The following is a 16248-nucleotide window of genomic DNA, read 5'->3' as shown; positions in this document are numbered from 1 at the left end:
TTCTGAAGGTAATTGGTTGCACCAGAACTTTTGAGGGGCTTCATAGCAAAGGGGGTGAATACATATGCACATGCCAATATTCAAATGTTTATTTATTTATTAAAATATTTTTTTTTATAAATCTCTCTCATTTCACTTCACCAACTTAGACTATATTGTGCATATCCATCACATAGAATTCAGATTAAAAACAAAATTAAATTACAGGTTGTAATGTAACAAAATAGGTAAAAAAAAACCAAGGGGGTGAATACTTTAGCAAGGCACTGTACTGAGCAGCACGCATGTAGAAAGATTCCCAGACACAAACACTTCTATAAAAAGCAACTTAAATATGAAGAATAAAATTAAAGTTTACAGCAAGGCGATCAAAAGCATTTACAGGAGATTTGCCAGCCCTGCTGCCTTCAAAGCAAGTTTTGATCACATACAGGGAGTTCACTAACAAAGTGGCATCATTTAGACATTAAAGGAAACTGTAACTTTGAACAGTTCAACAAAAATTGGGCAAATGCAACAGTTTATACTGTTGCTTAAAGTTTTCAGACTTGTAGCCACAAAGCCAAAACCCAATGTATTGCACGTATATTGCGCAGTAACCGACACTACTTACAAGGGCAGATGTGTAGCAAGTCCTGTACAAACACTGGTGAACAGGATAAAAGAATCAGATAAAAACACTTCAATCAGGGGTGGAATGCAAAGTCCTATTGTACTTAAAGAATCAAACTGGAGTGTGAGGTAAACCTTATCTGTAATAATTAGATGGATTGCAAAATACAAGAATCTGGAAACTGTGCCTGGTTCAAAAAGCAGAATAAAGATCTCAACATCCTGCTATCTATTCTTAGCACAGCAGCAAATGGTATTGGAAGAGGTAACAGTTCAAGGAATATATCCTATGTATACACGGTTATTGGACCTAAAATAGAAGTAAATAGGAAAACATGTTGCAAAAGTATATAAATAAAAACAAATGCAAAGTTAAAAATACATAGCATGATAATCAATTGACTTACAAGATACACTTCATGTATGTCTATTTGGTATACGTTTGGATGGTCGCCATGTTAAGCTCGACATGGACATATGGTCGACACATGAAAATTGTCGATACGTGAAAAGGTCGACATGGTTTTGTTTTTTTAACTTGATTTTTAACTTTTTCATACTTTACCATCCACGTGGACTACAATTGGGAACGGTAACCTGTGCTGAGCGCAGTGGTATCGGAGCGAAGCACCTTGCCCGCAAGCATGGCGAGTGAAGCGAGCCATGCAAGGGGACGCGGGACACTAATTGGGGTTCCTGGTCATGTTATGGAAAAAATGACACCGAAAAAAGTTTTTAAAAATCAGTGTCGACCATTTCATATGTCGACTATCAGTCCATGTCAACCAATAGTGGTTAACCTAATGAATGTCGACCTTAACATGGTTGACCATTCATACCAAAGAGTCTATTTTGAGTGGCACCAGTACATTAATAGTCAGAAAACCAATTACAGTAGATGTTATACCCTGTGTAATTAGGGTTTCCCCACACATAGCAGGTACGTGGGGTTCTCTCTATTGGTGACTTCAACTATTATCTTAAATAAGTTGCAGATCTTCCAAAATCCCTGCTGGTGGCTGCAGGTAAACTTTAATCATTGCCAAGTGCTTCATTTCTGGAACAGGAAAGTTTCCTGATAAGACACTTACAGATCACTGGGACAGAGCCCCAACTGGCAACCTTGGTTTTATACTGATTCTAGAGGAAGGTTCCCATGTGGTGCAGAGACTACAATGACAATTGTGCAACCTAGCCCGGCAAGCACGGTATCCGGTCAGATGGTCGACAATGTTAAGGTCGACATTGACATGGTCGACACATTAAAAGGTTGACATGAGTTTTTCTAATTTTTTTCTTTTGTGGAACTTACCAATACTTTACGATCCACGTGGACTACGATTGGGAATGGTAACTTGTGCCGAGAGCAGCAGTAGCGGAGCGAAGTACCATGTCTGAAGCATGGCGAGCGAAGCGGTGCACTAATTGGGGTTCCCTGTCACTTTACACAGAAAACTACACCAAAAAAAAAGGTTTTAAAAAAAACCTCATGTCGACCTTTTCATGTGTCGACCATCCGTCCATGTCAATGTCGACCAATAGTGGTCGACCTAATGAGTGTTGACCTTAACATTGTCGATCATTCATACTGGAACCGGCAAGCACACACAATATGTATTTGCATGTAGCATGAGAAGTTGCAGCTGGAAATCTGAAATAGTCATCTGACTGGAAAAGCTGAGAACAGAAACAAGGAAAGAAAAGGAGTGAATGGGAAAAAGTAGATCTGCTCTACAGTACAAGATACATGGACTCCAGGGTAACGCATCTGAGAGCAGTCTGATGTCTGCATCATTTTACTAATTCCAATAACTGAGAAATTATGTAACATCATTCTTCCCCTTCTGCTACAGAGTCCTATAAAAAGCAACCAGCACGTGTTAGAAGACTGAAGCCACAAAAACGGAGAGGATGATGTGGCATTAATCAGCAAATGCAATGATAGTAAAGATTGTCAATTAATTTTATCCACTGATGAGTAATCAGTAAATGTTAACATTTAAGGTAACAAAACATGAATAACTTTTCTGCCTTCCCCGGCTCTGAACAAATTTGGTGCAGCATGGATGGAGTAGTGGTTAGCATTACTGACTCAGCAATGAGCTAAGATTTAAGGGTGTGTACAGTTTGGATTGTCTGAGCACGGACACTTTTTTAAGCACAGAACACACCAAAGATACAACAATAAGAGTTTGCAGTCCACCCATTGCTAGAAAAAGTTTACAGATATAGGGATGTTAACACTCAGAGTAGGCATGTGTACACAGAATTACACCTGGTTTCAGACGGGTCTTTTGCACCAGGAAATGGACTGATAAATAATAAACAGCCAAATGGCTTGGAGCATCTGAAGAGAAACAGCCTTAGCACAGGCCTCCATGTGCAGCTGGCCCCAAACCACACGGCAAAGCAGTAAGTCCTTTTACCAGTCCATATCGCCCGGAAGATGAGCATAGCTCAGTTGTCCCAAGGAAAACTCAATGATAAATTACAGGGATAGATTTTCTATCCATGGTATAAAAAGAAAGTATTTTCAAATGCTGCATAATGTTTAAGTAGACACGCTACTTCAGGCCTATGGTTCTTCAGCGGGATCCGGTCTGAAGGTCGACAATGTTTAGGTCGACAACTATTGGTCGACAGTCACTAGGTCAACATGTTCTAGGTCGACATGACTTTTTCATTTTTTTTTTCTTTTTTTGAACTTTTTCATACTTAACGATCCACGTGGACTACGATTGGAACAGTAATCTGTGTCGAGCGAAGCAGTAGCGGAGCGAGGCACCTTGCCCGAAGCATGGCGAGCGAAGCGAGCCATGCGAGGGGACACGGTGCACTAATTGGACTTTCCGGGTCACTGTACGGAGAAAACTACACCAAAAAAAACATGAAAAACTGTCAACCTAGACCATGTCGACCTAGAACCCCTTTCGACTTTCCAACACTGTCGACCTATAGTGGTCGACTGAAACATTGTCGACCTAGAACGTGTCGGTTGAATAATCCACACCCTCTTCAGTAGTTGTGAAACTACAAGGTCCAGCATGCTTTACCAGTTGACTGGAGGTAGTGTATGCTGGGACTTGTAGTTTTACAACAGCTGCAGAGCCACAGGTTGGCCAGGCCTGCCCGATTTGTATATTACCACAAAATTCACTGGTAATATACCACTCTGACAACACATTTTTGAAGGGGCCTAAACAAGTGGATACTGCATGTATAAATGGTTCAACTACAAGGAAGTTTTAGTTCGAGTTGGTATCGGGTGACCGGCAGTTGGGAGACTGCCGGGATCCCATTTATCAGATGGCCGGCGGGGGGGCCCAATGTACTGAAGCCCCTTGCGAGCCCGCTGCGCTCGCCGTGCATCGGTCTTGGTGACTCGCCACAGGTTCTATTCCCACTCTATAGGTGCAGTAGGCATGCTGACTGGCAGGCTAGTCAGTGTTCGGGACGCCGGTATTGTGACCGCTGGTCACATAACCGCATCCCTTCAGATCACGCTATGAGATGAGAACAGCAACATGTACTGTTCAGAAGCATAACAGCCTAATGCACTACTCTGTGCCATCAGCATAGTAAGGGAAGACACAAAACAAATGAAGAAAGAAGAACTTGTGAATACATCTGAAAGACCTCATGCTGTTTCTGGGCTCATATACAAATATTACAATCAGTTCATACTGTAGGTGAAAAATACTGTGTAGCATTGGCGGGCTGAGCATGATGGTCAAAGATACAAATCGCACCATTGCCAATGCCACCGTTACCACACACTGGAGGTTAAGACAATCCTCAGACCCATCAGGACTAGATACTGTACTTAAGATCCAAACTTGTCCTAAGACCACAGATGAATCGCCTTTCTCAGAGCTACTTTTGATAATGATGACACAAAACTGTGTATTCATTCACGGCTTGCTCAATACGTACACCTGTATAAATTAAAAATTTCTCTATATCTCTACTTTGGTAAAAAAAAAAATAAGAATTTACTTACCGATAATTCTATTTCTCGTAGTCCGTAGTGGATGCTGGGAACTCCGTAAGGACCATGGGGAATAGCGGCTCCGCAGGAGACTGGGCACAAAAATAAAGCTTTAGGACTACCTGGTGTGCACTGGCTCCTCCCCCTATGACCCTCCTCCAAGCCTCAGTTAGGATACTGTGCCCGGAAGAAGGTACACAATAAGGAAGGATTTTGAATCCCGGGTAAGACTCATACCAGCCACACCAATCACACCGTACAACCTGTGATCTGAACCCAGTTAACAGCATGATAACAGAGGAGCCTCTAGAAAAGATGGCTCACAACAATAATAACCCGATTTTTGTAACAATAACTATGTACAAGTATTGCAGACAATCCGCACTTGGGATGGGCGCCCAGCATCCACTACGGACTACGAGAAATAGAATTATCGGTAAGTAAATTCTTATTTTCTCTGACGTCCTAGTGGATGCTGGGAACTCCGTAAGGACCATGGGGATTATACCAAAGCTCCCAAACGGGCGGGAGAGTGCGGATGACTCTGCAGCACCGAATGAGAGAACTCCAGGTCCTCCTCAGCCAGGGTATCAAATTTGTAGAATTTAGCAAACGTGTTTGCCCCTGACCAAGTAGCTGCTCGGCAAAGTTGTAACGCCGAGACCCCTCGGGCAGCCGCCCAAGATGAGCCCACCTTCCTTGTGGAATGGGCTTTTACAGATTTTGGCTGTGGCAGGCCTGCCACAGAATGTGCAAGCTGAATTGTACTACAAATCCAACGAGCAATAGTCTGCTTAGAAGCAGGAGCACCCAGCTTATTGGGTGCATACAGGATAAACAGCGAGTCAGATTTCCTGACTCCAGCCGTCCTGGAAACATATATTTTCAAGGCCCTGACTACGCCCAACAACTTGGAGTCCTCCAAGTCACTAGTAGCCGCAGGTACCACAATAGGTTGGTTCAGATGAAACACTGAAACCACCTTAGGGAGAAAATGAGGACGAGTCCTCAATTCCGCCCTGTCTGAATGGAAGATCAGATAAGGGCTTTTACAGGATAAAGCCCGCCAATTCTGACACGTGCCTGGCCCAGGCCAGGGCCAACCACATGACCACTTTCCATGTGAGATATTTTAACTCCACAGATTCAAGTGGTTCAAACCAATGTGACTTTAGGAACCCCAAAACTACATTGAGATCCCAAGGTGCCACTGGAGGCACAAAAGGAGGCTGTATATGCAGTACCCCTTTTACAGACGTCTGAACTTCAGGTAGTGAAGCTAGTTCTTTCTGGAAGAAAATTGACAGGGCCGAAATTTGAACCTTAATGGACCCCAATTTTAGGCCCATAGACACTCCTGTTTACAGGAAATGCAGGAATCGACCTAGTTGAAATTCCTCCATCATGGCCTTACTGGCCTCGCACCACGCAACATATTTTCGCCAAATGCGGTGATAATGCTTTGCGGTTACATCCTTCCTGGCTTGACCAGGGTAGGGATGACTTCATCCGGAATGCCTTTTTCCTTCAGGATCCGGCGTTCAACCGCCCTGCCGTCAAACGCAGCCGCGGTAAGTCTTGGAATAGACAGGGTCCTTGCTGGAGCAGGTCCCTTCTTAGAGGTAGAGACCACGGGTCCTCCGTGAGCATCTCTTGAAGTTCCGGGTACCAAGTCCTTCTTGGCCAATCCGGAGCCACGAGTATAGTTCTTACTCCCCTCCGTCTTATAATTCTCAGTACTTTTGGTATGAGAGGAAGAGGAGGGAACACATACACTGACTGGTACACCCACGGTGTTACTAGAGCGTCCACAGCTATTGCCTGAGGGTCCCTTGACCTGGCGCAATACCTGTCCAATTTTTTGTTTAGGCGGGATGCCATCATGTCCACCTTTGGTTTTTCCCAATGGTTTACAATCATGTGGAAGACTTCTGGGTGAAGTCCCCACTCTCCCGGGTGGAGGTCGTGCCTGCTGAGGAAGTCTGCTTCCCAGTTGTCCACTCCCGGAATGAACACTGCTGACAGTGCTATCACATGATTTTCCGCCCAGCGAAAAATCCTTGCAGCTTCTGCCATTGCCCTCCTGCTTCTTGTGCCGCCCTGTCTGTTTACGTGGGCGACTGCCGTGATGTTGTCCGACTGGATCAGCACCGGCTGACCTTGAAGCAGAGGTCTTGCTTGGCTTAGGGCATTGTAAATGGCCCTTAGCTCCAAAATATTTATGTGAAGTGATGTCTCCAGGCTTGACCACAAGCCCTGGAAATTTCTTCCCTGTGTGACTGCTTCCCAGCCTCGCAGGCTGGCATCCGTGGTCACCAGGACCCAGTCCTGAATGCCGAATCTGCGGCCCTCTAGAAGATGAGCACTCTGCAACCACCACAGGAGAGACACCCTTGTCTTTGGTGACAGGGTTATCCGCTGATGCATCTGAAGATGCGATCCGGACCATTTGTCCAGCAGGTCCCACTGGAAAGTTCTTGCGTGGAATCTGCCGAATGGAATTGCTTCGTAGGAAGCCACCATTTTTCCCAGGACCCTTGTGCACTGATGCACTGACACTTGGCCTGGTTTTAGGAGGTTTCCGACTAGTTCGGATAACTCCCTGGCTTTCTCCTCCGGGAGAAAACACCTTTTTCTGGACTGTGTCCAGGATCATCCCTAGGAATAGAAGGCGTGTCGTCGGGATCAGCTGCGATTTTGGAATATTGAGAATCCAACCGTGTTGCCGCAGCACTATCTGAGATAGTGCTACCCCGGCTTCCAACTGTTCCCTGGATCTTGCCCTTATCAGGAGATCGTCCAAGTAAGGGATAACTAAAACTCCCTTCTTTCGAAGGAGTATCATCATTTCGGCCATTACCTTGGTAAAGACCCGGGGTGCCGTGGACAATCCAAACGGCAGCGTCTGAAACTGATAGTGACAGTTCTGTACCACAAACCTGAGGTACCCTTGGAGAAGGGTAAATTGGGACATGTAGGTAAGCATCTTTGATGTCCAGAGAGGCCATATAGTCCCCTTCTTCCAGGTTTGCAATCACTGCTCTGAGTGACTCCATCTTGAATTTGAACCTTTGTATGTAAGTGTTCAAGGATTTTAGATTTAAAATTGGTCTCACCGAGCCGTCCGGCTTCGGTACCACAAATAGTGTGGAATAGTACCCCTTTCCCTGTTGCAGGAGGGGTACCTTGATTATCACCTGCTGGGAATACAGCCTGTGAATGGCTTGCAATACTGTCTCCCTGTCTGAGGGAGACGTCGGTAAAGCAGACTTTATGAAACGGCGAGGGGGAGACGTCTCGAATTTCTTGAGACGGGCCCCCACCGTGCCTGAGACCGCTTGTAAAGCCCCAGCGTCATGCTGAGGACTTTGCGGAGGCGGGACAGGGCTTTTGTTCCTGGGAATTGGCTGTTTGCTGCAGCCTTTTTCCTCTCCCTCTGCCACGGGGCAGAAATGAGGCGCCTTTTGCCCGCTTGCCCTTATGGGGCCGAAAGGACTGCGCCTGATAATACGGCGTCTTCTTAGGTTGAGAAGCTACCTGGGGTAAAAATGTGGATTTTCCAGCCGTTGCCGTGGCCACCAGGTCTGTTAGACCTACCCCAAATAATCTCTTAATCGTCGACACTGGAGTCAGTATCCGTGTCGGCGTTTGTATCTGCCATCTGCGGTAACGGGCGTTTTAGAGCCCCAGATGGCTTTTGAGACACCTGGACAGGCACAGGCTGAGTCGCCGGCTGTCTCATGTCATCAATCTTTTGTAAAGAGCTGACACTGTCACATAATTCCTTCCATAAGCTCATCCACTTAGGTGTCGACTCCCTAGGGCAGGCCTGGCCAACCTGTGGCTCTCCAGATGTTGTGAAACTACACATCCCAGCATGCCCTGCCACAGTTTTAGCATTCCCTAATGGCAAAACTGTGGCAAAGCATGATGGGACTTGTAGTCTTACAACAGCTGGAGAGCCACAGGTTGGCCAGGCCTGCCCTAGGGGGTGACATCTCTGTTACAGGCAATTGCTCCGCCTCCACCTCATTTTCCTCCTCATACATGTCGACACAACGTACCGACACACAGCACACACACAGGGAATGCTCTGATAGAGGACAGGACCCCACTAGCCCTTTGGGGAGACAGAGGGAGAGTATGCCAGCACACACCAGAGCGCTATATATATATACAGGGATAACCTTATATAAGTGTTTTTCCCCTTATAGCTGCTGTATTTTTATACTGCGCCTAATTAGTGCCCCCCTCTCTTTTTTAACCCCTTTCTGTAGTGTAGTAACTGCAGGGGAGAGCCAGGGAGCTTCCCTCCAACGGAGCTGTGAGAGAAAATGGCGCCAGTGTGCTGAGGAGATAGGCTCCGCCCCCTTCTCGGCGGCCTTTTCTCCCGTTTTTCTGTGGAATCTGGCAGGGGTTAAAATTCATCCATATAGCCCTGGGGGCTATATGTGATGTATTTTCGCCAGCCAAGGTGTTTTTATTGCTGCTCAGGGCGCCCCCCCTAGCGCCCTGCACCCTCAGTGACCGAAGTGTGAAGTGTGCTGAGGAGCAATGGCGCACAGCTGCAGTGCTGTGCGCTACCTTGGTGAAGACAGGATGTCTTCTGCCGCCGATTTTTCCGGACCTCTTCTTGCTTCTGGCTCTGTAAGGGGGCCGGCGGCGCGGCTCTGGGACCGAGCTCCGAGGCTGGGCCTGTGTTCGGTCCCTCTGGAGCTAATGGTGTCCAGTAGCCTAAGAAGCCCAATCCACTCTGCACGCAGGTGAGTTCGCTTCTTCTCCCCTTAGTCCCTCGATGCAGTGAGCCTGTTGCCAGCAGGTCTCACTGAAAATAAAAAACCTAAAACTAAACTTTCACTAAGAAGCTCAGGAGAGCCCCTAGTGTGCACCCTTCTCGGCCGGGCACAAAAATCTAACTGAGGCTTGGAGGAGGGTCATAGGGGGAGGAGCCAGTGCACACCAGGTAGTCCTAAAGCTTTACTTTTGTGCCCAGTCTCCTGCGGAGCCGCTATTTCCCATGGTCCTTACGGAGTTCCCAGCATCCACTAGGACGTCAGAGAAAAAAAAACAAAACACACAACCGTAGAAACATGACAATAGCGGTGTAATGGGCCCTACACACTTCAAAATGTCCCTGAAAGACATGAACGGTCTCGTTCATTAATGAACAAGATATCGTTCATATCTTTCAGTGTGTAGGCACCAACGATGAAAGATGCGCGGCCCCGCGTTCGTTCGTTCGTTCGTTCGTTCGTTGGTGCCGGCTCGTTCATACCTGCAGGCCAATATGGATAATCTCGTCCATATTAGCATGCAGGGCTATGGAGCCTTCACTTTCCCCGTCCGTCCCCCCACCGCCGGGTCTTCCGACGGCCGGGCGGCCAGTCGCTGAGTGTGTAGGGCACTTAACTCAGAATGATAGTGGATACAAAATGCATAGGAGGCAGGAAAGCCACCATAACCACAACAGGGTTCAATGAGTGATACACAGTATTCTTATCTCTGGGCTGAAAGTTTGTGGGTGGAGGGTCCTGATGACAAGTAGCTAAAAGAGGATATGTAAAGGATACACCTATCTGTAGCATGTAACCCAATGGTTCCCAAACTTTTTTTTTATACTGGCTCCCTAGAGCAGTGATTTTTAACTCGTGGCACAATATTTTAAAATTGCCAAGGCGCACCATCAGTTCCCCACAGACAAAAAAACAAAAAACACACATTGGCCCTCACAGTAAAAAAAAAACAACACACATACATTAGCCTACACAGAAAAAACAATCACACTGCTCCCCACATAAATCATGTTGCTCCCTACAAAAATCCTATTGCTCCCCACATAAATCATGTTGCTCACACATAAATCAATCAAATTTCTCCCCACAAAAAATCCTATTGCTCCCCACATGAATTATTCACATTATTTCCCCCATAAATCCTTATTCTCCCCACATAAATCCTATTGTTCCCCACAGGAGAAATAAAATAACAAATATCAGCCCCTACGGTCAGCTGTCCTCCTCCCTGTCTCTCAGTGGCGGGGGTTGTTCACAGCGGAGTGCTGCGAATAATGAGCAGCGGGCGGTCGGGCAGGTGTGGATGTGGGTGGGCAAGGAAAGCTGTGTATGCAGGCAGGAACTGGAAGATGTGTATGCAGGAGGGTGGGCTGGATGGGTGGTGAGACGCGGCGGCCGTGACCTATGATATCACACCGCCGCGTCTTCAAGGCATAGGTCACGGTCGGAGCACGACTGATCCTCTAAGATGAGCCCGGGCCAACAGTTCACTCTGAAGTTGCAGGAAGCTGCTCTAGCTCCGCGGCACACCTTGCAACTGGTCGCGGCACACTAGTGCCCTAGAGTAATGGAATTTTTTTCACAGCAACCTCTGCCCAAAAAATTCTTATTGAGAAATTCAGAAAAAAATATTAAGTAAATTGTGTTTATATGTCATCTTAAGGTTCAGTTATGTGGTGAGGGGTGGCTTCACTTCTGTTTGTCTACATATTTTATGATTGGAAGCCACTAGCACTGGTTATTACATTAATCTCCTATATATTTGTCTAAATCTGTGACTCTGTGCCCGTAACGCTGGGTGGAGCCACAGCGGTGAGCGGAGTCAGCAAGTCTCTGCTCCTGCTGCCTGTCCATCTCTCTCTCTCCCCTCCCCCCACCCATCAGCAGCTCTGATTCCCCGGCCGCGGCGCCGGCCCAACAACAACGGCTGATGCCGCCCCCGGCATACACATTAGGAGGGACGGGTGGTGCAGGAGAAGGCTTTCATAGCCCTCCCTGCGCCGTGTACACAGACCCGCCGCCTCCTCCGCACAAATCCCGCTGTCAGCTCTCCTGCTGTGACAGGAGGCGAGTGCTGCAGTGACGTCATCTCCTGCAGCACTCTCCTCCTGTCACACAGCCGGCACACACTCTCCAGTCTCCGGGGGCTGCCAGCATCTACAGGCAAGCTGGAAACACCCCCGGAGCGAGAGAGAACAGACCCGTGAGGCCACGCCCCTTTCAAAGCAGACCACGCCCCCTTTTCGGCCGCGAGGGGGAGAGATGTGTGTAACAGTAATGCTGAAATGCTGACCCAGTGACGCCTCTGGACACTGTACTGTTTACCAGCCTGCAGCAGCCGCCCACAGCCCCAACGGTGAGTCCCTCCGGCCATCCTACCCACTGTTTCTATGTCTGCTCGCCACTTTACACAAGTCTCCTCTTCTGGTGCCCTCCCCCTCCACTACTTTCCCCCCTCTCTTCATCAGCTTCCTCACTGGGGACCCTCCCTGCCGACCCGCGTCTCTATATCCCCTCCCTACCACCCCGCGTCTCTCTATCCCCTCCCTAACGCCCCGCGTCTCTCTATTCCCTCCCTACCGCCCCGCGTCTCTCTATTCCCTCCCTACCGCCCCGCGTCTCTCTATCCCCTCCCTACCGCCTCGCGTCTCTCTATCCCCTCCCTACCGCCTCGCGTCTCTCTATCCCCTCCCTACCGCCCCATGTCTCTATATATACTGGCAGGTTAATTGGCTCCCAACAAAATTAACCCTAGATTGAATGTGTCTGTGTGTACATGTGGTAGGGAATATAGATTGTAAGCTCCACTGGAGCAGGGACTGATGTGAATGGGCAAATATTCTCTGTAAAGCGCTGCGGAATATGTGTGCGCTATATAAATAACTGGTAATAAATAAATAAATAAATACCCTCCCAGCCGCCCCGCGTCTCTCTATCCCCTCCCTACCGCCCCACGTCTCTCTATCCCCTCGCTACCGCCCCGCGTCTCTATATCCCCTCCCAGCCGCCCCGCGTCTCTATATCCCCTCCCAGCCGCCCCGCGTCTCTCTATCCCCTCCCAGCCGCCCCGCGTCTCTCTATCCCCTCCCTACCGCCCCGCGTCTCTATATCCCCTCCTCCCTATGCCTCTGTATCCCCTCCCTACCGCCCGCGTCTCAGTATCCCCTCCCTACCACTCTGCGTCTCTGTATCACCTCCCTACCGCCCCGTGTCTCTGTATCCCCTCCTACCGCCCCGCGTCTCTGTATCCCCTCCCTACCGCCCCGCGTCTCTCTATCCCCTCCCAGCCTCTCTGTATCCCCTCCCTATCGCCCCGAGTCTCTCCATCCCCTCCCTACCGCCCCGCGTCTCTCTATCCCCTCCCTGCCGACCCGCGTCTCTCTATCCCCTCCCTGCCGCCCCGCGTCTTTCTATCCCCTCCCTACCGCCCCGCGTCTCTATATATCCCCTCCCTACCGCGCTGCGTCTCTCTATCCCCTCCCTACGGCCCTGCGTCTCTCTATCCCCTCCCTGCCGCCCTGCGTCTCTCTATCCCCTCCCTACCGCCCCCCTTCTATCTATCCCCTCCCTACCGGCCCGCGTCTCTCTATCCCCTCATACAAATATTGAACCGCAGCAAGGCGTGCAGGGGTTAAGGGGGCGTAGCCCATTTAGACGGTGTGAAGAGCGCCCGTAGGGCGCGATGAAGCACCTAGTTGTAAATAATTTAAAAGGATTCTGGACCACCAAACCAGGGAATCACTGCAAGTGTCCGAGCCACCCCTAGGTGCCACAGCCCACAGTTTGAGAACCACTATTCTTTTACTGTAACAATGATGACCAGCTACAGCAAGGCACTCCAGCTACTGAGGAACTACATACCCCAGCACGCTCAGCCACAGTTTTGCTGTTAGGGTATTTGAACACTGTGGCAGGGAATGCTGGGATGTGTAGTTCCACATGTTGCATACCCTCAAGCTACAGTCTTTATTACGGTTACAGTATCTGTTACATTGTGATGGGATATTACATTAACAATAGTGGGCTGTTAATTGTCTATGGATGTGCAAAAAATATGCCATATAATCTAGTCATCTTTGAGATCACTACAGACATACCATACATACACTGCTCAGTATGCTAGTGAGACACTGATATAATAAACCATTATTACATTATACAGGGGCTGTGCACTGTCATGTTCTGCACTACACAGCAGCACAGAGATGGCAGAGCTGCAGATAGAGGAAGTGCCCGTATACACTGGGCAGGAACACTCACCCGCACAGCTCCTGCGCTGCTCCACTCGCAGACTGGCCGGCGGTGCCGGTAATGAGCAGGAGCAGCAGTGTCGGGACCGGGGTCCCACGGGGTCTCATGCTGCGGCCGAACACACACCGGAAAGGACAAAACCAGATGCACAGCAGCCAGCAGCAGCAGCCCAGGGCAGAGTCATGTGACCGTCACCTGACAACCCCTCCCACTGTGCAGCATGTGATGTGACCTGCGGTCAGCTCTTAGTCTCCCCCTAGTGTACAATCACAGAAGTTACCAAGTATCATTGTGTTTCTTCTATTGTTTCTACACTAGTTTACTGTCCTTTATGTGTGATATTATAATGTTCAGGAACATATGTTTAAGTTTATGCCATCATTTTCAGGCAAAAAAGGCAAAATATCATAATTGCAAGTTTCATATATTTATTATTTAATACCAACAAGGCCCATTTTGTTTGTGACACATTACTTACCTCCCATTTTTCTGTTAGTTTCCTGACTTAACATGAATCATACAACCAAACCGTCCATTTTTCAACAGGACAGTTCCTATCTGAGTGCTTTTCAGTGAAAGGCACACCTTGGGGTGGGGCCCGTGGGGGGCTATTATTAAGCCCCAACCGTGATACACTCACACCCTTTCCATGGTCTTCCATGGTGTGGGCATGATCCCTGACCCAAGATGCCTACTTTTGAGGTTGGGGTGTAAAAAATCCTGTACAGAAAAAAATCTAAATGCGAAAAGCACCAAATACTTTTTTAGCTTTACTTACAAACATGAATCAGCCCCAATGCAGAGGCGTAGCCAGAACTTTGTGGGCCCCATAGCAACATATTGATGGGGCCCCTGTCCATGTGCTTCTAGAGAGATACCTCTTCACAGCAATTGCTAATGTTATGCCCCATAGTAGTGTCCTAGTTGATTTTCTGAACCATAGTAGTACTGTAGTTCACGGTATGTCACATTGTAGGGCTGAAAGTACACATTATGGAACATAATACCCTCAATTGATATTATAACATACAGTGTCCCCAGTTAATATTGTGCCATAATACATTGCCCGCAGTTCATATTATGCCACACTATACTACCTCCACTTTATATTTGGTGCATTATAATGCCCCAGTTTATTTTATGTAAAATTAGAATGTCCTCTAGTTCATTTTATACGACATTACAATGAACAGGTACATGGTATGCCAAGATATATTGCAGACCCCAAGGCAAAAGTTTGTAAGGGCACATATGTATCACAAAATGGGGAAAATGTATATAACACCTGTACCTTTGGTAGGAAAGGTGGGCCCCTCTCAGCTCTGGGCCCCATAGCAGCTGCACTCCCTGCACCTATGGTAGCTACGCCCTTGCCCCAATGTGACTAGTTTTAATGGCAGGTATTATGCCTACAATAATCAGTGTATGCAAAAGTAAACATAATATAAATGTATGTAATAAGTAAATTAAATTGCACACATTTGAAAATAAACGCCTAAAAGAGTGGACACCTTAGCTGTATGTTTGTACCATGCACGTTTCCCAATTGGAATGAGATAGCTCCTTTGTAAAATTACTAACAGCATGGTCATGTAGAATACGCTTTTTGATTTGTTATTTGCAAACCTTGTATAGCCTGTTGGGGAGGGGTGGCAATGTGGACTTTGTGTTACACTGTCACTCTTCCAACAGAACTGGAGGAGGCACACTTGTTTATGCTACTTCTGCTTAGGGATGGCTATCGAAGAGTCAGTCATCGATGGTTTTTGGTTTTTAACCATTGGAATGAAGTAATTGGTCGCTGAATCATCAATGGCCCCCCAATTACACATGCACAGACCATGACCACGCAGACTGCGGCCACGCATGCACAGACTGCAGTATCTGTCCAACATCAGACCTGTTGAAGTCGAAAATATTATTGTCACATGCATCAAGTACAAACACCACACCTCCGTGCGTGTACTTGTTCTACCGTGCATGCACATGCCCGCAAGTTGCGTAAAAACGCTCACGTGGTAGTGCGTATTAGCGCATGGTATGAGTAATTACAGTAGCATATGTATTTGCATGGAAAAGCCACAAAGACACATTTCATATTTAATCCACATAGTGCACGATTTACACATAGCCCACATTCACCACACCAGCGAGTTACACTTGCTTAAAAGGTACAACAACAAAGGGATTCACCTTTACAGAATATGAGGGGACAGAATTAGTTTAGGAGGTGGTGTTTGGTATCCAGCTGTAAGGTATTTTAAGAGCAATATTCCGGTAGCAGTTTGCAGAAGGTAGCACGCTCCTGCGCATAGATATGCGCAGGGATAGAATATTAATATTAACTGTATTTACTGTACTCCTGATATTCGGCGGGAACCCAGTGGAGACCAACTGCAAGTACACCTGGACCAGGCATCGCCCACCTATTCAAACCAACCTATGACCCCTCCTGTACTGTAAATGACCATCCCTGTGACCTATAGGTGAAGAGATTACAGTTTCCATTGTATCATGTCTTGGACAAATGTATAAAAGCCCAGCTGCCTGGCCGGCCACACACATTCTCTGAAGGTCATCTATCTTGATTGACTGAGGACCGGG

At 47.6% G+C, this 16248-nt stretch overlaps 1 protein-coding gene across 1 annotated transcript in view; it reads right to left on the bottom strand.

Annotated features, from left to right (window-relative positions):
- IGF2R (insulin like growth factor 2 receptor) overlaps positions 1 to 13840 on the bottom strand; it is a 490127-nt gene extending 476287 nt beyond the window's left edge. The window contains exon 1 of the mRNA XM_063917832.1: positions 13654 to 13840. Within this exon, the coding sequence (XP_063773902.1) occupies positions 13654 to 13751 (98 nt within the window). The 5' untranslated portion in view covers positions 13752 to 13840. The remainder of the gene's footprint in view (positions 1 to 13653) is intronic.
- Positions 13841 to 16248: the final 2408 nt, after the last annotated feature.

Source organism: Pseudophryne corroboree, chromosome 4, assembly GCF_028390025.1.
Source record: "Pseudophryne corroboree isolate aPseCor3 chromosome 4, aPseCor3.hap2, whole genome shotgun sequence".
Taxonomy (NCBI): domain Eukaryota; kingdom Metazoa; phylum Chordata; class Amphibia; order Anura; family Myobatrachidae; genus Pseudophryne; species Pseudophryne corroboree.
Note: the sequence above shows the minus strand (reverse complement) of the source record. Positions and strands in the feature narration are given on the sequence as shown.